The sequence below is a fragment of the Vidua chalybeata genome, chromosome Z (assembly GCF_026979565.1).
Source record: "Vidua chalybeata isolate OUT-0048 chromosome Z, bVidCha1 merged haplotype, whole genome shotgun sequence".
NCBI lineage: Eukaryota > Metazoa > Chordata > Aves > Passeriformes > Viduidae > Vidua > Vidua chalybeata.
Window position 1 is genome coordinate 38,314,660 of NC_071570.1, and position 25,854 is coordinate 38,340,513.

At 40.7% G+C, this 25,854-nt stretch overlaps 1 protein-coding gene across 3 annotated transcripts in view; it reads right to left on the reverse strand.

Moving 5' to 3' along the window:
• Window positions 1–25,854, reverse strand: part of EGFLAM (EGF like, fibronectin type III and laminin G domains) — a 72,849-nt gene that overhangs the window by 11,384 nt on the left and 35,611 nt on the right. For 2 of the 3 annotated variants that reach the window (XM_053932759.1, XM_053932758.1), the window contains exons 8-17: window positions 20,588–20,703; window positions 20,013–20,349; window positions 17,374–17,474; window positions 16,051–16,151; window positions 14,827–14,971; window positions 12,790–12,979; window positions 8,969–9,094; window positions 7,980–8,223; window positions 3,647–3,758; window positions 1,981–2,097 (exon numbers count right to left, since the gene is read on the reverse strand). In XM_053932759.1, coding sequence (XP_053788734.1) covers window positions 1,981–2,097; window positions 3,647–3,758; window positions 7,980–8,223; window positions 8,969–9,094; window positions 12,790–12,979; window positions 14,827–14,971; window positions 16,051–16,151; window positions 17,374–17,474; window positions 20,013–20,349; window positions 20,588–20,703 — 1,589 coding nt within the window. Of the gene's footprint in view, window positions 1–1,980; window positions 2,098–3,646; window positions 3,759–7,979; window positions 8,224–8,968; window positions 9,095–12,789; window positions 12,980–14,826; window positions 14,972–16,050; window positions 16,152–17,373; window positions 17,475–20,012; window positions 20,350–20,587; window positions 20,704–25,854 lie in introns of those variants that run through there. The other variant, XM_053932757.1, reaches the window with a different exon arrangement.

Below are 25,854 nucleotides of genomic sequence, written 5' to 3' on the forward strand. Positions count from 1 at the left end.
ATTAATCTCTTTTATGTCTTGTGAAACAGCCTTAGGCAACCCCTGTAAAGGGTGAAGCTGTGTGGAATCTACCAGGCCTGTGCCTGAACAGTGGTCCAACACTGGTTGTAGCTGAACCATGAGCTGGGATGGTAAAATTAGATGAGCACTGCTGAAGAAAAGCATTTCTGAGATCAGAAAATCCCCCAGAAGATGAGTGTTGACAACAGAAATACTAAGCAGAACAGCTTAGTTTTCACATTTGCTATTGCTTTCTAGTATCTCATCTTGCCTGAAAGAAGCTAGAGTTAAGATGAATGAAAAACATAAATAATGACTTCACAAAACTGTTTGTATATAAATGGAAGAGAACTACTAAATGCTGGGATTTTTCCAATATGTCAGCAGCATATGTTCTCCAAAATAAACCAACATTTGTATAATCTCAGCTGACATCTCAGCAAGAGAGATTGCATGCAGGCACAGCATCTGATCTCAGCTACATCAAAATAAGTACATCTTAACAAACAATAGATTTTAAGGCCAGAACCAAGAAAGGTAATAGTTGCTCTGGCTCCTGCATAACTCAGACAATGCACCTTAGGGGATCCAGCCTAGAGAAGAGGTTACATAGAGCACTACAAAACTCTAACAGTAGAAAAAACAGTTCTGTCATGTAATGGGCCAGAGAAGACTCCATTATGTTTTCAGCTTCTTTCCGAATTTTATTCCGAAAGTTAATAAGCCTTCACTCATTAAAAAATGTCCTTTGTTTTAAACTTATATTCAGTTTCCAGCCCTTGTTTCTCATCATGTCTTTTTCTGCATAATTCCAGCACCATGTATCCAAAGAAATTTCATCCTCATCTAGGAACTAGAAGACCACAATAAAGTCACTTCTCAGCCTTATCTAACTAAACTAAACATATTGTAATCTTAGGTCTTTCTATACACAGCATATTTTCCAGTACTTGGTGATGTTTGCAGGTCTATTTCTGTACAGTTCTCCAAAATCCTACTATGTGTAAAGAAGGCAACCAAACACTCCCAGTGCCCAAAAGGCAGGCAGTACTTTTCCTTGACATCCCATTCATGCCTCTGAGAATACAAATCCACCTTACTAAGTACATCATAGAGATAAAGGCTCACACTCTGCATTTCCCAATATTTACCAGTGCCTTTACTCTATTGTACAACCCCTCACCTTGTAATTGTAACCTCCGTTAATTGCTCCTAGGCTCTCTATCTTGCATCCCAAAATATCCCATTGTGTTTAGTCAAGTCTACCTTCCCAATGATGTTCATGTGTCTGACCTGCTCCCATCACTATTACTCACTCCCTCAGTTTTCCTGAACTTCATGCTTTCTCCTGGACAGCTGACAAAGACAGTAAATAGGTATCAGACTGAGTAATTAAACCATTTACACTGAACTACAATTACTTTTCTGTCCTGGAGCAGTTGTTAACTGTAGAGCTTTAAATTTTTTTAATAAAAACTATTATTAAAAATTTTGGTTTTATTTGTTATTTCTTTGCTATAATCTGATGCAATTCACCCTCAAATACTGTGAGGATTCAGGGCCAACCTTTCAACTTTATCCAAGTTATTTTAAGTATGTTTAGAAAGAAAAATATAAGTTCAGTTTGCACTTTCATTTGATTATTTACTAGCCCTGACATGAACTGCACTCACACTCAGCTGACCACATGGGAACATCATCCCTAATGTCTCTTACCAATGGAAAACTTCTCCATTCATGCATCCCATATAAAATTGTAAAAGGGAAAGCAGTATGGTGTGCATCTCCATGGTGGTGTAAGAATGCACTAGGTGGACTTTTCACTGTGAAATAATAATTTAACCACTTCATGGTGGGCTCCTGAGGTGAAATCCTTGATTATTTTGAATATTGCCAGTAGAATAACGGCAGGTTTGCACAAAAAGCATGCATGGATACGAAGGAAATAAATGCCCACAGTGTATTTCTCTGGGCACACACCTTCTGGATGCTCCCACTGAAGGGTCTGAGGATCCCAGAGTTCTTCTTCACATCATCGTAATTAGGGACTCCACCAATAAATATTTCAGAGCTGCATTTAATCTGTGTAAAAGCCCCCTGCAAGAAACATAGAATAACATTTTATTAGAGTAGCAGGAACCATGCTTCTATCTTCAGATTAGCCCACATGAGTTGTGATAGCCCTACATTAGATGTTATAACTTATTTCAATGCTTCTTCTTTGTACAATCAAGAAAGCCATTGTAGGACACTCTTGACTGACTCCCAGTCATAAGTAGCTGAAAAAATCTCAAGTATTTCAAAATGGCAATACTGAAGGAAGAAAGAAAAGAAACTGATTCATTGTGCTTTCTGACTGCATATCTAGCTTTATTTGCAAAGACTTGAGGTAAACTGATGTAAATCTATAATCAGAATTTGGTTCATAAAGCTAAAATGAGAGCAAAGTTCATGTAATAGAGACTCATTCAGTATTTCCAACATCTAAGAGCTAACCTACTGTAAGTTATGGGGCAAAATGAAAGAAACATTGAGTTTGCATCAATTACCAAATGCAGTTGCTCAGGATACCTGATGGGAATATTCAGAGTCCTGGAGTAAACTGAAAGACACTTAACAGCTAAAGACAGAATAACTGTGTAACTCCAGTCCTGCAGAAGATTCTGTGCTTTCATGGTTGTCAGTCCTAGCCACCCTCCTCCTGAAGCACTGCACTGCAGAACTTAAGAGGAAAAAAATGAGAGTGTTCACCTTAACCCATCTATCTAAAGAAGTCGTGAGAGCTCCAGACAAATGTTTCTCACTCAATTTTTTTTCCTGACAGACAACTAGAATTTCAATTTATTTAAATTTTTGAAGAAAAGTCAAAGCATTGATAAAAGTTTCCCAGTTTGCTGAAGAGCCTGCTATAGGATTTTTCTGCTATGGCATTTTTCTGCTATGGGATCTGCAGTCTGTTTTTCTGTCTGCACTTTCCACTAGGTAAAAGACATTTCCTAAGCAGGCTTTTATCAAGAAAGAAAATGCCTCTGTGCAGGCATTTAAGTGCTTAGAGTGAATACCCTGCTTGGTACAAGTACAGTTTCACTTTATTATAAATTTGATTCACTATGATCACTTGGTGAGTAAAGAACAAAAAGTAAGTCATCAACTGTCTGATTGTTCCAGCCCTTACTCTGGCCTGAAAATCACTTTTGCAAGAAGAAGACAAAGAGACAATTCTCTTCAGGCCTACCTTTCCAGGACAATATTCAGCAAGAGGTACAAAAAGACTGGGCACGTACTTTTCAGCATGATACTTCTCCAAATTACACTTCTCATAGTGCATATGTTGCTCAACAGCCTTAGCCACAGTAAGAACCAAGAAAAGAACCTTAGAAAGATATATGAGCCAGACACATAAACATGAGTCCAGTTACATGTCAGGAGCAGGTACAATCAGATTCCAGTGGGATCCCTGCCTTCTCGGGTATGCTCATCCTCAGAGGGAAGGCCTTGCGCACAAATTCCCAGCTCTGGGCTTAAGAAAATGTTGTCCTAATGTGTATACTGTTTTAAGCTAGTAAGAGCTTTGAGAGCAGGCTCTATAGTCTACCATGCAATCAGTCCAACAGCTGCATTCAAGACAAGTCTGCCATAAGCTCACCTCTGCCATCCCTTCCACTGGCTTCTGTTTGTCCACCTGCAGGATACCGTTCTTTGCCGTGCGAGACACTCGCAATTCATGCCACTGACCCAGGCTAACAGGTTCTTCACTCCTGTTTTAAGAGCAAGAAGATTTTCAAGCATGTAACACTGTGCCTTTTTGATACTCTGTAATGTTAAAAAGTCAAGTCTTCTGGGATGATTTCTAAATAAAAAATAAATATCAGCCACTGTGATTCTTCCCTAATAAGGAAGTAACAATCTTCTGACCCCCGTCAGCAAAGACCATATTTCTAGAGCAAATAGCAAGCACTCTAGTTTTATTTATAAATGAAACATTATTACCAGCACACACTTTAGCTACCTCTGTGCTAGTTTTTCTGCTCAGTCATTTATAACACATAAAAAGGAGTTTTTGTCTCAGCTGTACATCCTCATTTCACTAAAAGCTTCCCACTTAATGGTTTGGTCTAGCCCCACATTCTTCATCCTCTTTTAAAACAGAACTACTTTGTGTTGGCTTATCAGCTCTATTTATGCATCCTGTTACATTGACATCTACACACACACACGTGCAGCCCGGATGCTGTACATAAAAGGGAAGTAATTAAAAAATTATCCTAATGATGTGATGAGATCTTGGCTAGGAACAATAATCCCAGTTGTACAAAGTATTCATCAGTCTCAAAGGAAGCATTTTTAAACAGTTCTTACAATCTTTACTGGCACAGCACTAATATGAATAGCAGCCTGTATGAAGGGCAAAACCACATTCCCCTTCACAAGTTCTATAGCTCTTTGTACCTTGTTTTCAAATGTCATTTAACTACTCTGGTTAAAGCATTTTATATCTAAATGAGATGTAGCAGCCTTTCCTCCAGGAGGACTGGAAACTTGTGTTTGATTTACTGGCCAAGCTGGAAAAATCAGAACTGTGTTATCTAGGACCCCTAAGACTTCCTAGCTTCAGTGAAAAAATACATAATTTCTGGGGATGAAATAATGTTTTGTATTTTCAGAATACTTGCATCTAAAAAAAAAAAAAAAAGAAAAAAAACAGAAAAAAAACCCACCACAACATTTTGAAATGAAAACAAATGGAAAAATTGTAATCTGAAATAGTGAGTCAATAGTGATTTAAATGCTGATTAAAAAACTTACATAATTGTGAAAATGTGAAAATAATTTTTTTTTCTTAACAATCAACATCAGTTTTGAAACCTTTCTACCATGTTTTTTTCAATCCTTCAAATTTTCTTAAAGATCATTTTTTATCTATTTTGATGATGCTGACACTTCTGAATGACACTTGGTTCATAAAACCTCCATTAAAAATATTATCAAGCGATGCCAATCACTTGCCCTCCTTCTTATGCAGCACCATTTAGGGTTTAACTGTCTTGGGTAAATCAATAGCTAAGGAAATCTAATCACCTTGAAGAAGTCAACATACACATATAAAGGAACCAGATAGGTTTGTCTGCATAGTAAGTGACAATACAAACATTATCTCCTCTGCTGCTTAGGTCATCATCATCCTAACAGTCCTGCTTTGCTAGATTTAATTACAATAAGGGATGATTAAGCCTTGCAGAGTCATCACTTCAGAGCTGCAAGCTCTTCTGTGGGCTTTTTGAAACCAACATGATCTTGGTAACACCTTCTTCTGACATTTGAACACTCCTGGCTCTCCATGTGCTCTGGGGTTACTTTTTCCCATGTAAACCACAACTTTAAAAATATACCAGATCATGAAGATCTTGATCCTGCTTAGCCAAGGGAAATCCCAACAGCTTCTTCCCTGAGACATTTCAGTGCTCAGGTTCTGCATCTGGCCACCCACTCAGCATCCCTCCCGCCTGTGGAGCCCCCAGAGCACACTGTGCTGTTTCCATCCAGGGATACATCAGGAAATCACATCATCAGCTCTCCTACTGCTGCTGCTGACATACACAAATAGGCTTGCCTCATCCTAATTATAAAGTTATTATGGCTGTGTTCTGATTATAATATAATGTCTAACAGCCTGGTGGTCCTATGGCAGAGGTATCAGGATGACCAGAGCTATAACCCTGCTAAAGACTCAGTGTAGGCCTGATGCAGTATGGGCATTGACCAGGCAGGCATGAAAAAGAGGGAATCTATTTGTCTTATTTAATCACTGACAGAGCTGATGACGGGGTGTGAATTGCACATTTTATCTAGAAAAAGAGCTAACAGGACAGCCTGACAACTTTCAGTGAAACCTGATGGTCTCCTGAGTCTCGCCCATTACTCAGCTATCTCACCACACTCTTTTTCTCCAGCGCATGTAGCTCAGGCAGTAGCTGCCATCCAGCTTGCTCTTCTGCTGTCCAACAGAAAGGGGCAGTTTCTACTCCCAGGCATATGCTTGTGGCTCTCTCTACATTTCATAACCCTACATATCAGTTAAACTTTAGTTTTGAAGTGCTTCAATATTCTTGGAAGAAAAAAAAATTCCACTTTAATATTTTACAGTTGCCAGTAACAGGAATTAGAAGGCTGCAATCAGTAAAGATTGAGGGCTGTTGTAAGAAGGGCTATTCTGAGTTGGAGAAAAGGTGTCAAAAATTAGCTATTTCTGCCACTTTTCAGCAAGAGAATAGGGCAAGTATGAAGTGATTCTTCCCTTGATATATCCTCTCAGCTTCTGGCAACTTGTCATTTAGCAATTTCCTGAGTCAGAGGCTGCATCCGTACAACTGCATTTGATCTCCCTCAATGGAGCTTTCTTCAAATTTGTCCTATTTTTTTTAACCTATTTATAGTTTTGATATCTGTAACTTGCTGTGACTATTACTTTCCACAACTTATTTATGTACTCCTCTGAAAAAAATAAAAACAAACCCCAAACCCAAAGAAAAAAGTCTTATTTTCTTTGGTTCCTTATCTTCTTTGCATATTGAAAAAATACAGAATACTCATTAATCGCCAGGCCATTCATTATTTTAAAACATCTATCATACTTCCACCAAACTCTTTATTTTCCAGGCTGAAAGGTCCTGCTGTGGAAGAGTTTTGTGGAAGATGTTTCATTCTCTCTCCTGGATGTCAAAACTACTCTTTCTTTTTAATTTTGCTAATTTCTTTTGAAATGATGTTACCAGAATAGCAGCAAGTTTTCAAGACAGGGTGTACTGTGGGTTTCAGCAGAAACATTCTTCCTATTCCATTCCTAATAATTCTCTGCATTGTACTTAGGTTTCTGTATTTGTCTTTAAACAGTTTGTTGTTGCTTCCACAGAGCTATCCATGAAAACTCCAGGATCCTTCTCTGTCTGAAAACACTAACTGTTTTTTCCACAGCTGTGCATTGTTAGGCTTGTGCATTATTTTGCATTTGCTCCCTTTATATTTCATATCTAATTTTGTCTGAATGAGTTTGTTTGCTTGAGTCCTCATTCATTGTAAAATCAGTACGTTTTCCCTAATCACAGTGTAGTCAAAATTCCTGATGCCCATCCACAGGAATCATTGGTATGCAAGACTTGCAGACAGTGTACACATTTTGCATAAGCTTTATATAGATCATTTCTAAATATCAGGTCACCCTGGTCAAACTGGCAGCCTCCTGAGCCATATCCAAGATACTCAGTGCCTCTGTTCAGCCCAGTGCCCTTTCAGAAAGCCCAGGAACAGTTGCCCAGCGACTGGCCACTCAGTTACACAGAAGGAGACAGCAGTGTTTTTGAGGCATTTCACTGCTTCTATCATCCTAGACGTTAATTTTAGGATGCAATGAGTCACTTGCACAAGGTCTGTCTGGAGAACCTTGGTGACCAGGTTAAACCACATATTTATGTTTTAGACAGCTTATGTTGTATAAATTGGATACTAGCCTCAGGTCCCTCAAAAAACGGCACTATGAGGAAGTGGAGGGACCTGGAGGTGTATCTTCTTGTGCCACCTCCAGCCTGGCACACCTGCTTGGAACTGGAAACCAGAAAGGAGGATGCTCACACAAGTGCCAATATTGTGAAATCCTGTGGCTACAAAGTATATGCATAAAATATTTATAGATCCCCTAACTAGCTATGGTGCAGTGTCATGGGGCCAAGAAGGGAATTACTGCAATACTACACAGACACAAATGTAACATCTGCAGTAAGACAAAGCACAAAGCATACTAATGTAGGAAGAAAATCCCGTCCCCTTGACCAAAATTTTAGTTCTTCTGTGCTTCCTTAGAAGCAGGCACAAGAGACCAAGGGGCTCGCACACCTCATCATAGGCTGTGTCTCTTTCCAGTCCACTCCGCTTCTGGATCAGCACTGTGGCACTGTTGGAAAGGAAACACAAGCAGCACCATTTACCTGATAATAGCTGTTCCTGAGCCACAGTCGAACCTGAACTCCACGTAGCCAGCCACCATGTTAATGGAGAGGAAGTCCTTGCTGTCTGTGTCATAGCTGTACAAAAGGACACCAGTCTCTAAATCTGGACGAAATGTCAGCTCAAACTCCATGAAGGAAAGATAATTCTGTGGTTCCAAGGGCCAGGGTGTGCTAGCAAATGATCTTAAGGATTCGTTGAACTGAGGTATGGCCAAGGTGAGTGCTAGAAATCCAGAAATCACAAGCAGGTCACTTGAGGTTCAAACATAAAGGATTGACTCTTACCAGCCAGTGTCTGTTCCTTGTGTTAAGTAAGCTACTGCTTAGCAAAACAACCTGATGATTTTTTTCATCTGAATTAAAAGTATTTTATAATCCTACCCAATACTGGTTAATCCATTCCTTTTCCATCTACAAATACAGTACGTATTTGTACTGTAAAGCATTTTGTACCTTTTCTTTAGTGATTCATAATAGTGCCTTTCAAAGTAACTAGCATGCACACAGTGGGTGGTGGCATGAAAATTTCTACAGCATAAAAAATAATGCCACATATATTTCACTACTTGTATCTCTGATATTAGCAAGCAATTGACATTTTGTCCTTTACATTTCAAAATATCCATCTGACACTGGTTTTAGGAGAAAGGTGGGTATTTTTTAGGATTAATGTGCAGCTGTGGAGTAGTACATTATTTTAACTTCTGAATAGAAATTTCAAGATGCTTAAGTAGAGTTAGTTTAAATAAGCAAAGAGGTTTGAGAATCACTGATTATGTAGGAACTGGATGAAGCTCCAAAGCAGTAAGGGAAGGGTTTCAGTATGTGACTTTAAAAAGATGAAGTAACAAGTATTTTCTTCTGTCAGTGTAACAGCATGAGACCTCCTTGGATGTCTCTAAGTGGAAAACACATCGAACACTAAATAACACACACAAAGAAATAGAGGCATCCCAGTATCCACTCACCTTCCTCACAATGATGACCTTTAAATCCAAGAGGACAAAGGCAAATGTAAGAGTCTGCTTTGCTTGCAGTACAGGTGCCACTGTTGATGCAGGCTGCCTCATCACAGATGCCACTGCTACACTCACCTAAACACAGGAATCAGAACATCAGTTTATTGGAGAATTTATCAAAGATTTATTTGGCTGATGATCACTGCTACTAACCAACACATTGCTCTTATTCCTAGATTCTTTCCCAATTTGTCAAATGGTGTGCAATTTAGACAAGGAACTTGATTATTAGCATTTTTTAATATCAGACCAGCAAGAGATTTTATAAATAGCAAAAAGTAGCCCTTACTATGACAGATGCAGCCCAAACCATGACAGATGCAACTTTTGATCCTTCCTTTGATTACTTATTGTCTGCTTTTCTTCCTATTTTCTCATAAGATACAAATTTCTAAATTGTTTACATGCACCAAGTCTGGTTTAATTTCAATTTTCTTAAGTGCTTCTTTGCTCACTATAAATTCATGCCATGCTGAGCATGGGAGGTGTTAATCATCATCAACTAATCTTGTTAGCCAAAATGAAGTTGTCTACCCTCTTGTCCACACTAAAAGGGATCCATGTCATCAACATATAGGCTTTTTAAGAAGTATCTTTACTATGCTGGCATATCAACTGAAATAACAAAGAGGTTATTTCTTCTTTCTGGATTTTAGCTGAAATTGTTGTAGGACAAATAAATTCTCATTTGCTTCTTAAAACTGGTATCTATAAAGCCAAACTATACAACCGTCAAATGTATACCTGATGGAAGTTCTTGCTGAATTTATTTTCTCCTTTAGTTTCTGATCAAATAACTCTCCCTTTGCCAATAGTAACAAACTGATTACATTATCTGCATACATTTAGAAAGACCAAGTTGTGGTGTACAATGGTAAGTAAGCACACCATTTGGAGGGGCTTAGTGTTTTATAGCAAACTAAGAATTAACACACTTATTTTGAGAGACATTGAAGATGTCTCACCTCTGAGATGACAAAGGTTTAATGAGGCAGTTCTGGCAATAAACACTTGGGAAACAATTTTGCAACTTGAGGTGATTAAGAGAAGTCTTGAAAAACTATTGCAAGGAGGAGATATGCTTTTTTTTTTTTTTTTTTTTTTTTTTTTGTCCAAACATAACACTCTGATTGCAAGGACAGTTTCGAGATTAGATCTCTACACATCTTCAGTAAGGCATTGGTGTTTGTACAGCACCAGCTTTACAGTTTGAATTCCAATCCCAAAGCCAGAAAGAAAACCACAAACAAATATGCAGATATAAATGGCTGATGTGCTGGTCCATCCCAATCACTCTGCTCTCCACAGTGGAAAAGTTCTAACTAACTCAGGGCAGAAGCAGTAACAACTCGCAGGTCATCTGGCACAACCCCTTGATAGACCAGACATCTCGTATTGCACATCTACAAATCTCCTACCAGGACCACTTTTCATTTTATGGAGGGAAGGTCTGGGTACAGCAGCCATGACACAGGACTCCAGGGCTGACCTGAGGAGCACAGACGAAACATACAAGTCTCCATGAAGGGAAAAAATGCTCCTTTTCCATGGAAAGGGACAGTCACTTCTGCCCCATGGCCAGCCACAGGATCAGGGGTGCTGGCTGTGCTCATTGCCTCTTCTGGCCTGCACTGTAATGGCCATAAGTGAACCAAGGCAGGACAGGTATCTTGTCCCTCAGATCCCTCATACATTCACCAATTATTGTGACACTGACAGAATAGCACTAGCTCTGTTTTATAGGTAGGGAAACAGAACATGTAAACAAGGATCTCTATGCATCAAGTGTGAAGACACAAACAGAAAACCAAGACAATGCTCATCTTTGCTGCATCTGCTCCAGTGTTAATGTCGGCAGTATGTTCAAGCAGATCAGAGTTAAACAAAGTCTTTGAGAAACAGAAAAGAACAAGGAAGGCAACAGCAACAGGACCAGTCATGGGATCCCTGATTTGAGAAAGAACTTAAACTGGAGTAGTCTTGATATTTAAGGACAGGCTGCTCTCCCAATGTCCCAGTGGCTTTTTACAGCCTTTGGGCCAGCATAGGTGACTATGTTGAAGACACAAACCACAAGTGTGGTGGCTGCATTTTCTTGGCTCCAATGAAGAAGGAGAGAAGCTGCAGCAGCAGTCCCAGGTCCTGCCATGCCCACTCCAAACCATGTTCAGTACCTCTTCTGTTGGTCCCTCAGCTCACAGTGGGACCTCTGCTGTAGCCAGAAGAAAGAGCAGAGAGATGGATGAACCCCTTTCCTCACCACCCTCAGTTCTGTGATCCATGTAGCACAGCACTCTTGATTTATATACTGTGCCCACAGAAAAAAATTTCCAAGTCACTGACTCACTAAAGTCATTCCTAAACCCTAGCAGAGCTTATTTGCATTTTTTTTTATTTTAAGTTATACTTACATGACCTACTGTTTGCAACTCTCTTCTGGTACAGTTTCGTATAAATGTGTGCAGTCACACAAAGACAGCAAGGCTTTATCAGTCAGTTTTGAGTCACACATGGCAGAGTACAGCATTTATTTTCATTGATGTTGATTGCTAATGCAGTAGTATGTGGAGCATTCATGGATGGGAATGAAGCTAGCTGCATCCCAAAAAGCAATAGAGATTAGGGCTAGAGAAGTTCAGCAGGGCTTTCATCTGTCTAAATTCCATAGAGTCTCACTCTATCATGAAGTTATATTCTGATTCTAAAATCTTACTCTTTTCAGCAACTGTTTCTTTGGCCAGTCTGTTCTACCCCTATATTGCACAGAAATTTGGCCATGTTATCTAGAGAATACAAATTATTAAGAAGTTTCTCATAAATAATTTCCTCCTTGGGATGTCAAATGCATAGCAACAGAAGAGAAGAAAGATGACTTTGTGGCTGAAGCATAGCTGGGAGAGTTCAGTGGTATGGAATCTATTTCTAGCTGTTAGCACTTGCCTTCTGTTTTGGGTTTACCCTTATTCTTATATTGTTTAGACTGGGAGATCATTAAAGCAAGGATTTTGTTGCCCTGCCTTTTTTCAAGTGCCCATTAAAAGGATGAGATAGATGAATAAATAAGACAGGACTAGTTAATTAGCTTCCCTACTTCTCCATCTTTTACTCTGTGAAGGGAAAATAATTTTATAATAACACTTCATAAAGCTGCTAGAAGTATTTATTCCAAGCTATTTTTAAATCATACCATGGCTCTGGATAGCAAAACAAAGGATGGTATACATGAAAGCCTATATGCTTCAGCAGTGGTTGGGTATAACACAGGAAGCCCTCTGTAACATCCACAGGGCTGCTGTGGGCCTGAGAGATCCATTAATTACTTTGGACAAATGCAACGATGTCTTTAGGCAAAATGGATTTTGTTGGGTTTGTATTGTTTCGAACGCAAACTCAGCATACATACTATTGATTTCTGATGACATGACTGTGTCAGTCAGAGGCATGAAGAGGTGCCCTGAGAGCTGCTGGCAGAAATACCGGCACGGTTGTAATGGTATCTGCAACACAGATCTTATTGTTCTCTCATGAAAATGAGTTTACTATTTACTGTGCACAGTGTGTCCACAAAGGGCTTGCTTGTGCACTGTAATGAACTGTCCTACTACGGACCCAGCAAGAGCAATGTGCAAAGGAACAGAGGAAAACCAGGCCAAAAATAGAGACTGCGCCTTCCACCTCTCAAACCTGGACCATCGTTCAATTTGTCCCAACAGGACAAAAAGTAACCCCAGGTTAGTCACTGATTGAAGACCACACACCATTAAACTCACCAACATCAGCACCACTGAGAGCTTTCCCTAATGGCCAGGGTCTCATGTCAATTATCTTTCCATTGATGCTCAGTGACTGGATGCAGCCCTGGAAGCCGCGGTTGGTGCCGGTGGCCCTGACCAGCCAGTACAAGCTGGGAGCGCCGCCAACGTAGAAGGGAGTCTGGAACGTGATTTTGCTGTACTGGCCCTGAAGGGAGAGCAGAGCACAGCACGCGGTGTAACAGATACAACAGAGGACAACATTAAGCCACAATCAACTTTTTTCCTCTATGAAGAACTGTGTCAGGGAATATATATGTAGGTTGTTCACTGGTAATTCCTTCCCCTTATTCATTCCCCAAATCAGCCCACCATTTGAAATCAACCTTTTTCACCTGCATCCCATCATAACATGAACTACTAAAAGCACAATAAAAAAGACTAAAAATCACTGTTTCGAGGAGAAAGCATGGTCTGTCTTTTGCTGCAATTTCTTCCTTTCTTTTTGCCAAAAAACTGTGTCTTCTAAACCGTGAGCCCTGAGGGATAGACCAGTGAGACATTGTCTTTTGGACAGAACCCAGCAAGTGTTCAGTATTGAATAATTATGAAATAACAAAAAAAAAAAAAAAAGGTAAAAACAAAGAAAAGGCAAAAGCCAGTAAAGTCGCAACTTCAGCAGGGTTCTGCTCACTTTGCCATTGCTAAATGTACTGCCCATCTCTTTAACAAATCTACAGAAATATATATATACAAATTTACTAAAATTGCTACAGTGAAAGTACAAGAAACATCAAAACCAACAGAGCCTTTTTGGACCAGTGACCAAAACTCCATGCTACTGTGGCCAACTGAGTCAAAATTCCTTCCACAAATTGATCAAAATATGACTTTTGCCTCCTACTCAACAGGTCTTTCAAAACCCTGCAGACCTTTAGAAGAAAATATTCAAAATTCTCTGTTATTCAGGTTACCAAGTTGTGCTTTTGACAGCACTGACTTCTAGCCTAAAATCTTTCAGATTTTTTCACCCCTGCCCTGCCCCCACAGCATTTAAAACAATAAATTCTATCACCATAGCCTGTATTTGGCCAGGCTAAATAAGCTGAGGTTACTGAGTCTGCAGGTGAACACTTGCACAGTACACTGCAGAAACAGTACATATCTCTCCTGATTCACATCTGCACTTTGCATGGCCTCATAGCATTGGTAACAGCAACACATGACACACTGAAATTCTTTCCTCTTCATTTCCATCTGATGAGAACTCAATACACTGTAATTTTTTCTCTTCAGTGCCTGCACACAAAAGTGGAAAGTAATAAGACATCTGAAGTTGCTTTCTTTCAGGGCTAGGAATGGCATGTTAATAGTGGCTCTCAAAGGAAAGAGATCTGAAACAATTTGAAATTCCCTTTTCTTCCAGTGTCTTAATTTTGTTTTCTAGCCCAGCAACAGATGAGAAAGTCAAAGCATCTTCCTGAATTATATTTTATCTAGTCAGCCTTGTATGAACTTGCTGGTGTTGGCATAAGTCAGAGCAGAATGTCTATCTCCATTACTATGCTTAAATCTTTGTCCAGAATATGCATGTAATTACACCTCTGTATACAAATTTTGTGTGGGTATATGCATATTATACATAAATATATACTCATACACACATATGCATCTAGTTTTTATGTCTGAGGAAGAAGAGAAGTTCTCTGAGGCTCAAAAAAGAAAACAATCAGGCACAGAAACTGTAAAATCTAGTAAACTTCTAATGGCCTGCATTTGAGACTGGCATAGGGTAGCTGAAGGGTCGCAGAGCAAACATTGAGAACAATAGGGAAACTGTGATGGGATTCAGCCCTGAGATATATGTCTCTGTGATTTCTAGATTATGTATTTGGAAGAGTAATCTGTACTCTGATCCTAGTTCACTAAATGTTCTGACACAAATAAATAAAGCTGTACCTTTTAAATCTGATCAGGCTTCTGGTGGCAAGAAAAGAAACATCATCACAACCTTGAGAGACCCCAAGATCAAGCCAAAAGTGCAGGATTACCAACCTGAGATCTTCCTGTCACTGGAGCATTGTTGTCCATCCTGAGCCAGCCATTCACCCCATCTCTGAACAATGTGACACTGTGCCAATTCCCCAGCTTGATTTTGTTTTCACTTGTTATGACTCCAACTCCTGTGCCACAGTTGAACCTGGGAACATGAGACAGAGAGGGCAAGGTGATAATCTTACATTAACCAAATAACCAAAAGTTGGTTTTAGACTCCAAATATTCTTTTTGTACTTGGGAACCTCTCTGTTCCACACTGCATATTAGCACAGGAAATTCAGACAGCAATCCTACATAAGATCCGTTCCAAATTTCAAACTTCATTATCTGTCTTTCTAACGTGAAGAAGATTTTGCATTCTCTGTCCATACCAAGTGCATTACTATGCTTGCCAACAGCTGAAACTGTTTCAAGATGGAGTGTATTACAATCTGAAATCCTGCTATCACAGTAATTTCTCCTGGGAATTTTTCTAGCTCCCTGGTAAAAGGCAGTGATACATTAATAACTCAGCTAGTCTATTTAAAACTTGGCACCTATTAACAGGAAGACCTCCAGGAGAGCTGAGTGTGCACAAAATGTCCAATTTTCCCCTACTGTCATGCAGTGCAGGTGAACAGAAACACAACTAAGGCACATCACCCACTTTGTTATTCCCCACTTTTAAAGGACTCAAGTAAGGAGATCCTGGAAATACTCTTTCACTTGCTTCATATATATCAGATTGCAAGATACAGTCTCCATCTTCATTTAAAAAACCTAAACAAGGTAACATCTAAACAAAGCATATAAGATGAAGTTCGTGCCCCCTTGCTGGCACTACATCCTTTGTTTTGCTAAATTATCTGCAAGCCTTTTTCTGTGAAGCAAAAACACTGACTCAGTATACCATCAATATACCATCAGCTTAGCAAACACAGTGGCTCACTGGCATTTCCAGTAACCTAGCTATAAGCCCCAGATAAATGCCTTAAAGAAAACTGATCATTTTGCCTTTATATTGAGGTCTGAATTAAAGAGCTCAACAGGACAAATGTTCACACACTAAAGAAAGATGAGAGAAAAAAGTATTGAAGTACTCTTAAATGAAATTATACTGTCCATTTGGTGCACTTTATGGGGCAGATGTCAAAGACACTGGAGATATTAATCACATATAGCAGTCCCAGGAGGCAGCAATAGCCCCTTCTGTTTGCATCAGATTTAAGATGGAGGTTTTACCTGAACTGGAGGCTATGTCGGATAATTGCCAGTGACATAAAATCACCACGACCATGTTCATTTTCTCCACAGTACAGCAGCAAACCATCTTCAGATTCAGCCTGCAATCATTGGGTCAACATGAAAAATCAAAGCCTCACAATTACAGATAAAAGCAAGCAGCAGTGGGGGACTTTTCTCCAGAAAAGGGTTGTTATTTTTCAGAATGAGTTTTTAACTTGCAGGATCAGAAATTGTTTGATCAGTTTTGAATCCTGCATTTGAAAAACCTAGAAAATCACTGCCTTAATGGTTAAACAATTTAAGACTATCTCTTAAAGTATGGTACTATCAGACCAGAAAAAAAGCCTGGAAATATTAAAGACTGTCAGACATATCCCATATGAAACTCCTGAGTAAAAAGTCTAGCAAGAATGTCCTAGCAAGCCTGCTAAGTGTAGACATATCAGACTCACTGTGCATGAATACATACACCCTACTTCACATTTTCCATGAGACTGACACTCCTCAAGCCAAACAGGCTGTGCTGGCAGGATTTCTCCATATGCTCGTAGCAGCTGACACAGTGGCTTTTTGCAGCCATCCTGCGTTTTAAAATGGCAAATTGCCAGGGGAGTGTAAGATCACCACTGAGGCAACTGATGCTGCAGCTTTAGTAACAGTCTCCTTCCCAGACTGTGAGGCTGGTGAGTCTGCTTTATGTAGGGGTGGGGATGCATCCAAGAGCTTGGCCACCCTCCCTAGAGGCATGTTCTGTACACAATGAATAGACAGCACTAACACAAGCCAGCGTGGGATGTATCCACACTTTAGTCCTGCTTTTTAAGTATCCTGAATATATTAGTAGCCCGTGTCCCAAACTTCAGAGGGGGAAAATAACGTCCACTTAAATCTTGCAGGGTGGGAAAGGAATGCTATATATAGGGCAGTCTTCTGCTCAGTATGACAGGATCATAATCTCTTGTCCACAAAAATACTGCATACCACTTTCAAACTCTAATTCACAAAAATTCTGTATGTTCTTCAGCCTGTAGCTCATCCATGTGACTGTGACCTTGTCAGTGTACATTACTGCTAGTCCACAACTACTAGTCCCAGGGATTCTCTCACACGGTACCTACCAACAATTGATGAAAACCCTTCAGCTGCCTACAATTTATATTCACTGAGGGTTGAGCCAGATCTTTGCAGATGAAGGTTATACACAGGTTCACCACAATTACACTGAAGCTGTACTGAAGGTAAGTTACTGCTCTATTGTCCACGACATCAGAGTAAGTAAATAAAACTTAAAATGCCAGTGTGAGAATTGCTTAAACTTACCCTGAATTCAAGGGTAATTTGAAATGTCTGATAGGACTTTTTCAGTGGTTCAAAGGTGATATATGAGTAGCCAGAGAACTGAGGATACTGGATACTAATATCTGAAAAACAAAGAGGGAAGCATGTCATTTAGCAGTTTTTTCCATATAAAAATCAATATACACATTTAGTACTAGATAACGTCAAGTGGCAATGAAAGGCCGAGTTCCTCCAGAGACAACCATTAGTCAGTAGCAGTCAACAATCAGTTAGTCTATTGCCTTGTCCTCCCACCACTTTTTACAGCTAATTCCTTTATTCCCCAGGACCTGATGAACTTGGAAGGAAACAGGATACTGAGGGCCAAATAATGCTCAATAGTTTAATCAGAGAGTTCAGAGGAAATTTCGACAGGTTTTCATCCTTGTTATAGAAGAAAGACCACATCAACTTTATATTTATCTTCTTTTAAGAATTGATTTAAGGAAGAGAGGACAAAGTAATATTCTGTTCTGCAGGATTACAAAAACACACATGGGAAATATGGCCAGACTCTAGGCAGCATTAGTCACTGTTACTCTGTAGCTGCTGCATCTGGAGAATCACTGGATGTCTCATAACAGCCCAGCAGCTTCCAGCACTTCTCTCAAGTCAGCTCAGAGCAGAAGCTAAAAGGAGTGATGGGGAGAAGAGAGTCCTTGCAAGCATCTTTCTATCCCTGGCTGCAACAGTGGCTCTTTTTATTGCTCTTGTCAAATGGCATTATCAACCCTCACTCTTTGCTGTCTTGTGTTAGACTCTGACCCTGAGAGAAAATGAAAATTAGAGATGTCTTACTGCAAGACACTGTCAGCTTTAAAATTACCTTTGCAGCTTATTTTCCTAAGAAGCACTGAGGACAGACACAGTTTCAGGCTTGAGTTTTTATATTTACAGTGGATTTAAGTCTAATGAGGAAGGAAGGATAAGGATTCCTAGTCCTCTTTGCTTTTAAATACTGAGTTTTTCTCACTCAGTTTTTGAATCTGGGTAGAGTTCTCTCAACGTTTTTGCTTGCAAGGCATACATTTTAGGCAGAGGTGAAAGGGATTGGTGCTATAAACCTCAGTGCAACCTCAGCAGAGAACAATTATCAGTTGTCCTGATCACAAGTAGAACTGACTGGACCAGAGTGTCAGGCAGATGTTGAATGTGAAGAAAAGCATGTTTCTATTCAGATTAATATATTATTTAACAGTATTGGCTACTGAAGACAACTCGGTACAAAGGAGTTGTACATGATGTTTACTCTGGAACAACACACTACCCTGTGAAAAATAGAGGGTTTGGACTGCTGTTAATAGACTGCTTTACAAGTGGTATATGGCCTTGTCAGTACAAATAAATCTTCAACTCTTCATACTTGATCAAGGCCTAAAATCATATCTGCAGCTGTTCCATGTTGCTGAGTCATATCAAATTGTTTTCAGAAGGAGCTCCCTTTGTTCCAGCACTCCAGTTTTAAAAGATGAAGCACCCTCAGTGTCTGTATCCCTGATGCATGATGCTACATGAAAGTCTAACATGACCCTACAGAAGAAACATGGGTCCCTGATGCTCTGCTGCATGGCATGGTCTTGGCAGATCAGATCAGCATGCAGAGGGATGGGCAGATGAGAGGGATGTCCACCAGACAGATGGGCAGATCAGCTCCTTCCTAGCTGGAGGAACAGCACCACCACAGCTAATGGGACTTTTTTTTTTTAATGAGCCCTGGCATTCATCTGACACCTTGGTCACTAAACCAGAAGAAAAATTACTTCAGGGGGAAAAAGTGACCTGCTTATGGCCTGGTGAGGGAGCTGGACTGGTTCACCAGGTGATCTGCTCAGTGTTAACCTTGTGAAAGTGGGGGTTTAGGTCTCTAGAGGGAAAGAACAAGAAGGCAGCGAGGGAAGAAGAAGTAGGACAGCTTCCTTCAGCTCAGCAAGTTCCTGCCATGGCTCAGATGCTCTGAAAAGAGGCAATAGGATGGGTGGCAATTCCTGACTGAGACAAACACATCCTCACATTGACTCAGCCTTCAGGACATGCTTTTTGAACTGGGGATGAGATTTTGTTCCTCCCTTGCCCCAGTTTGCCTGACATGAGTGCTGCACTGCAGACTTGCAGGCCATAGGGAAAGACTCCTCTGGAGGTATTTTTACAGTGGGAGTTTTCTCGCATCCCTGTGGTGGGACCAGCATCATCTGGACCACACCTGGATCAGAAAATGGGGGTGGTTCAGGGCTTCAGCTGCTGCCAAAGGCAAGTGTCAAAGAGGGGTTGAATGTCTTCAGCTTCCATCTGAGGGTGCCATGACTGGATCCTGTCACACCTGGGTGATTAACAACATACCTGCTTCATCATCCCCTGAATCTTAGGTGGGGGAAGGATGATTAACTGCCCCCATGCATCTTTACACAGGTTCTGCATTCAGCTTTATTAAAGAATTACTTTTTCCTACCTCACTGAGGGAAAAAAAAGCAAATGGGGTGATGCCTGAACTGCAATTTGCCACTGGTAGGGATCCACAAAGCTCAGCTGGATATTCCTAAAGTGCACAATGGTGGGCTCTTTGCAAAGCTGCTCCTTGACCCATACAAAGAACAGCCAGCAGGAGTGGGCACACAGAAACCTACCTTCCTCACAGGTCTCCCCTCCTTTGCCCAAGTTGCACTGGCAGCGTGAGCCACCCCGGTCGTAGTCATTAATGCAGAAGCTGTCTGCAAAGCACACAGCCTCGTCGCAGGACAGGTCAAGGAGACGCACAGCAGAGGACACATTGCTCCTCCGCGCTGCCCTCACCGTGGTTGCCCTTGCTGTGGTTGAAGGCCATGTGATGGCAGCAGTGGAAGTAGTGGGTTCAGAAGTGGTTGTAAGGACCCGTGACAGGAGCCTGGAACTAGACCCAGGAGTGACCTTTGTTTTGACCAGAAATTTTCTGTTGCCTCCTTTAATAGCAGGAAGTGGTCTGAGCTGAAAGGAGGAAACACCAGTTCAGTAAAATCAAAATTCTATGGGGAAACAAAATGAATACCTTTTAAGATGCAGATCTGAGGCAACAAACTCATCCTCAATGAAGAAAAAGAAGTGACCATATCATTATATCTGAGCACTTAATATCAGATATTAAACTTCCTGACAGGACAGGACACTTTAAAATATCCAGACTCTAAAGAAAACAGAAGTGCCAAAGACAAATCTTGACATTTACCTCTTCTATATAAATGTCATAGTCTGAATCATCAATATCAAATCCATCTCCATCACCAGTCACTGTGTCTGTGATGTACCGATGCCCATAGCTTCCACTTCCCAACTCCTCAGAGCCTGAAAAGACATAACTGGCATATTCAGTTCATATAGTTTTTTTCTGTTTGCACACAGCAATTCAGATCTTACCATTCCCCTGATTCACAACACTTAAATCTGAACTGGTGCTAATGTTCATCCTGTACAGACAAGTGTCAGTCTGCAGATGGCAGATCCTGTCCAAGTGATTTACACACAATTTAAAACAAGGTGAAGACCTTCATTTAGTCAGCTACTAGGTGATTAAACAAATAAAGCAGGTAAAGCTCAGTTCTCCTGCAAACTGACTTGTATTCATCATTTTTCCAGGACAAAGGTTTCAGACTTTTTTGGCATGGACATTTTAATGACTGAATTGTTTTTAAGTCAAGCTTTTCCCTTTTGGAAAAAGAGTCTTGTATCTGCCTTACTGGAACAGCAAAAGAGATAATAAATAGGAACAGCAAAAGAGATGTGTACAGGTAAGATACACTCTATTTAGGACTTAATCTACCTCCACTGACTCCAAAACTCTTGAAATTAGTTTCCTATGTGTATTCTTAGACTATTTTTTAAAACACAATTCGGCACCTTGTAACAAGAAACATGCACAAACATCTTCACCCAGAGGATTGTTGGGCACTGGAACAGGCTCCCCAGAGAAGTGGCCACAGCACCAAGCCTCACAGAGTTCAAGAAGCACTTGGACAATTCTCTCAGGTTCATGGTGGGATTATTGGGGCTGTCCTGTGCAGGGCCAGAAGTTGGACTCAATGATCCTTGTTGGTTTCTTCCAACTCAGGATATTGAATGATTCTATGACCATGTGTTTTTCTAGTACACAATCTACTTCTGCCACTTCCTGGAGTGCTGAACTGTGTTTTGGAGGACTCTGGGCTGGCAATGGACAGCTTAAACAGTAAAGGGATCCTCATTTCTATTTCACAGAAAGTATCTGTGCTTTTCTGCACTTTACATAGCAAATTCTGCCTAAACAATGGTTTGTGCTTTTTAGCTATTAAAATTCACCAGGTCATGAAAAAATATAATTAAAGTAACCAAATCATTACAGCTACTTGTCATTTCAGTGAGGGTGAGAGCAGATATCTTTAAACCATTAAAACAACAGACTCATATATCTGCCTTTTCCATACAATATTTTTCTATCTCTTAAAAACAGCATAAGTAACCTTTGGTTTACAAAGTCTCTAGTGAGCTGAGCGTGCTTACCTAAATCTTTTTGTACTCTTTCCTTCTTTGCTGTGATTGCAACCCAGAAATCCTGGCAGGCAGTTATGAAATCCAACATAAGTGCACCAGAGATGAATGTGTGCCCTGGCTGACTAACTAGACACACTCCGTATGCTCTGGGAGTATTATCAATGGGCTTTGCACATTACATCAGCATACAGAAAAAATTAGAAACAAATGAGTAGAAATAATGAGGCATACACACTTGCAACCAAGAAAGCATGCTGGACTCTGACAGAATGTGTGTAAGTCTTTCCACTCTAACATATACTTCTAGTCATCTGTAAATAATACATTTTTTTCTGTACATTAAATGGAAGTATTCATCACTGAGTTCTACCAAATTATCTAAGCAGACAACTCTGCTCTATGACTGGTAACAAGATGAGGCAAACAGGACAAACTACATCCAGATTATTTCTGCTACTGTGAACGCACAGGCAAAGGATTACTGTTAGGGAATCAGACTGCACATTTATGAACTGGTCCCAGTCCTACAAAAACTGGAATGAATTTCACCATGCTGAAATCAAAATGTAAAAAAACCCTCTTACTCCTAGTATTCAATTTTATAGTCATTTAGGTTAATCACCATCCAGAATAATTTTACACCAGGGAGGAAGCTAGGGAGACTAAAGCAGAGAAGAGTAGAGTACAGTAGAGTAGAGTAGAGCAGAGTACAGCACAGTACAGTACTGTACAGCAAAGCAGCGTAGAGTAGAAAATTATTCCATTGGAAGGAACCTACAATTATCATCTGCAAGCTGCATCTTCTACCCATCATTGCATCAGAATCCCCTTTTTTGATAAACAGGGATTCTGTAAGACATGCATTTCTACAAAAGAGTTTCAGTGTGTAAAACCACAAATATATGCATTACAAATATGATTTGCTGTTGGATTGCCTGGTTTTTGTAGCAGGGTGGGGTTACAGGGGTGGCTTCTGTCAGAAGCTGCTAGAAGCTTCTTCCATATCCAGCAAAGCCAGTCCCTGGTGGTTCCAAAGATGGACATGCCAGGCCAATTAGAAATGAGGGTAACGCCTCCGTGATAACATATTTAAGAAGAAATCAAAACAAAGTTTGTGGTGCAGTTTTAATTCCTGAAATAGAAGAGTAGGAGGTGAGAATATGTGAGGAGAGCAACATGCAGAGACAAGGTCAGTGAAGGAGGAGAGGCAGGAGCTGCTCCAGGCACCAGAGCCGAGATTCCCCTGCAGCCCCTGGTGCAGCCCTTGGTGAGGCAGCTCTGCCCCTGCAGCACAGGGAGGTCCACAGGAATGCAGAGATCCACCTGCAGCCCCTGGAGGAGCCCATGCCAGAGCAGGTGGGAGTCTGAGAGAAGCCTGTGAGGCTGTGGGAGATCTGTGGGAAGAGGCCCCTGCTCCCAGGCTGGAGCAGCCTGCACCCCACAGAAGAGTGACCCACTGCTGCAGTGTTTGAAGGGTGCTGCTGTCCATGGGATGGACTCACACTGCAGTAATTTGCAGGGGGCTGCTGTCCATGAGATGGAGCCATGCTGGAGAAGTTCATGGAGAACTGTCTCCCGTGGGAGGGACCCCACGGTGCAGCAGGGGAATGACTCCTCCTCTCCCTCAGCAGGGAGAGAAGCCCAGGTGATGAACTGAGCACAAGCCCCATTCCCTGTCTCCTTGCACTGCTGGGGTAGGAGGTAGAGCTGGGATGGAGAGATGGGGGAACATGTTTTTTAGGGTTTCTTTTACTTCTCATTATCCTGCTCTGATTTTGTTAGTAAAAATTCACTTCATATCTCTAAGTGGAGCCTGTTTTGCCCATGCCTGATATTTGATGAGTGATCTCTACAGGTCCTTACCTTAACACATGAACCTTCATAATTTTTTTCTCCTCTGTCCAGCTGTGGAGAGGAGAGAGGGGCTTTGGTGGGGGCCTGGCATCTGGCCCAGGTTAACCCAGTCTTCTTACTGGAGAATGTGGGCAGTCATGAAGATTTTAAGATAAGGACAGTAACTGGGAGAAGTAATGGGCAGAGCAAGTACTGAAAAGCGTTAAGTGTTACAGAGTAGAATGATCATGGGGAATTTTTCTTGTAACTGTGGTGAAGGATCAAGGAGTGAATTTTATGCAAATTGTTCATTTTTGTTCTGTGTTGTGATGATTTTATTTTGGCTTTAATGTTGGGGGTTTTCTTTAAAGTTCACCACAAAAGGGATTTATTGGTAATATCATGTACAATATCTTTTTAGTATCACATACAATGTCCTTACTTCTGCCTTGATTTAGATGTAGAAACTCTCAATGAAGAAAGCCAGCTCCAGTTCACAGTTTGCTCCCAGCATTCCTCATTGGCTTCCTTCATTCTCTTGGCCAAGAGCTTTGTATTCTGCTGCTTCCTCCTTGTTCTTTTGAGTGCACTGCTTCTTCAGAACAATATGCCTGTGCTTATGCTGCAGAACTTGAGTCGTCCCTAGTCACTGGATTTTAGGAGCTTTGGTTCAGGGTTTCTTGCCCCCCTTGTTCAGAGGCTTCCTCACAACATACTGGCAAATGTCATCCTTCTCAGACAGGCTGGGCATTCTGCTGGTCCTCTTGGGACCAAGATGACAGGGTTGTGTCAGTCAGCCCCAGAATGCCCTTTTCACTCTTTTTCACTTCTTTTTCACTATGACAGAGTTCAGGACATTCAAGTTTGCATCAACAATGCAACCACGAACGGATTTGCACTTTCTCTCTCCAGTTCTTCTGGGGTGATAGCAGGAAGGCACCTTGCTGAGCAGAAGGCAGACACATCTGTGAGGCAGGACACCTTGCTTCATGGAGAAACCTTTGTCATCACTGATCCAGACAACATATCCCTCCCACTCCTCACCAAGGGAATCAGAATGGTTCTGTGGCCATTCATTTCTCATAAAATGTTCTTAGTTTGCACCCATTGTCCACTTCAATGAGCATTTGGCAGCCAGTGGCTGGGAAAGAGATGTTCAGCTTCATCGTGCTCACACCTTGACACTGCTGGAAGGGGCAGCACTAACTCAGCTCCCAGCATTCGCAGCAATTTTCAGCTCACTGAATCACAGCATCACAGAATTAACTAGGTTGGAAAAGACCTTTGAGATCATCAAGGCCCACCTATGATCTAACACCACCTTATCAACTAAACCATGGCAGAGTGCCACATCCAGTCTTTTTTTAAACATGTCCAGGGATGGTAACTCTATCACCTCCCTGGAAAGATGATGTCTCTGACACACCAGGGAGGAAGATCAGGCATTGATGTTTGTTAATGGTCACTTATTCCTTGTGCATCCTCTGGCAGCTCCTTGTCCATTGAGATGTCAAGCTCATCAGGCCTTGCCCAGGGAACAGTCTCTTAAAAAGAAACTTCCATTCCCTTCTCCCCAGGGCAAAGATGAAGAAAAACCCTAAATGAAGTTAGTTAAAAATTTTAGAAGTTGTATCATTTCCTACACTATTGCTTATTACCTTAATATTATATGTCTGAAAGTATTTCACAGCTAATTTTGTTCTTTCAATGAATAGAAGTATAATTTGCCTAAGAGCAATGGAAGCCATAAAGATAATTTGGGAATAAACAAAGGAAAACTCACAATGATGTGTCAAGGGAAACAATCTAATCTGTACTCAAATAAGCTGTAATAAACAAACTCCATTTTCTAACATAGAACTTATAAGCTGCAAAATAAACATCTGTTATGGTCAAAAGGCTGTCATATTTTTTTCTCTTTCCAGTCAAACATTTTATTGGCTTAATGGGATGTAAGTTCGATAAGAATGGCAGGAGTGCAGCAATGAAGAAAATGAAGAATCTATATGTAGGAGAACGTTAGATCTCAAATTCATATTCAGATAAACACACTTGCATGTATGCGCATGATTTTAATGTCATGCCAGTTTCACAGAAATTTAACTGTCCTGATTTGAGTGGTTATCACTAAAACAC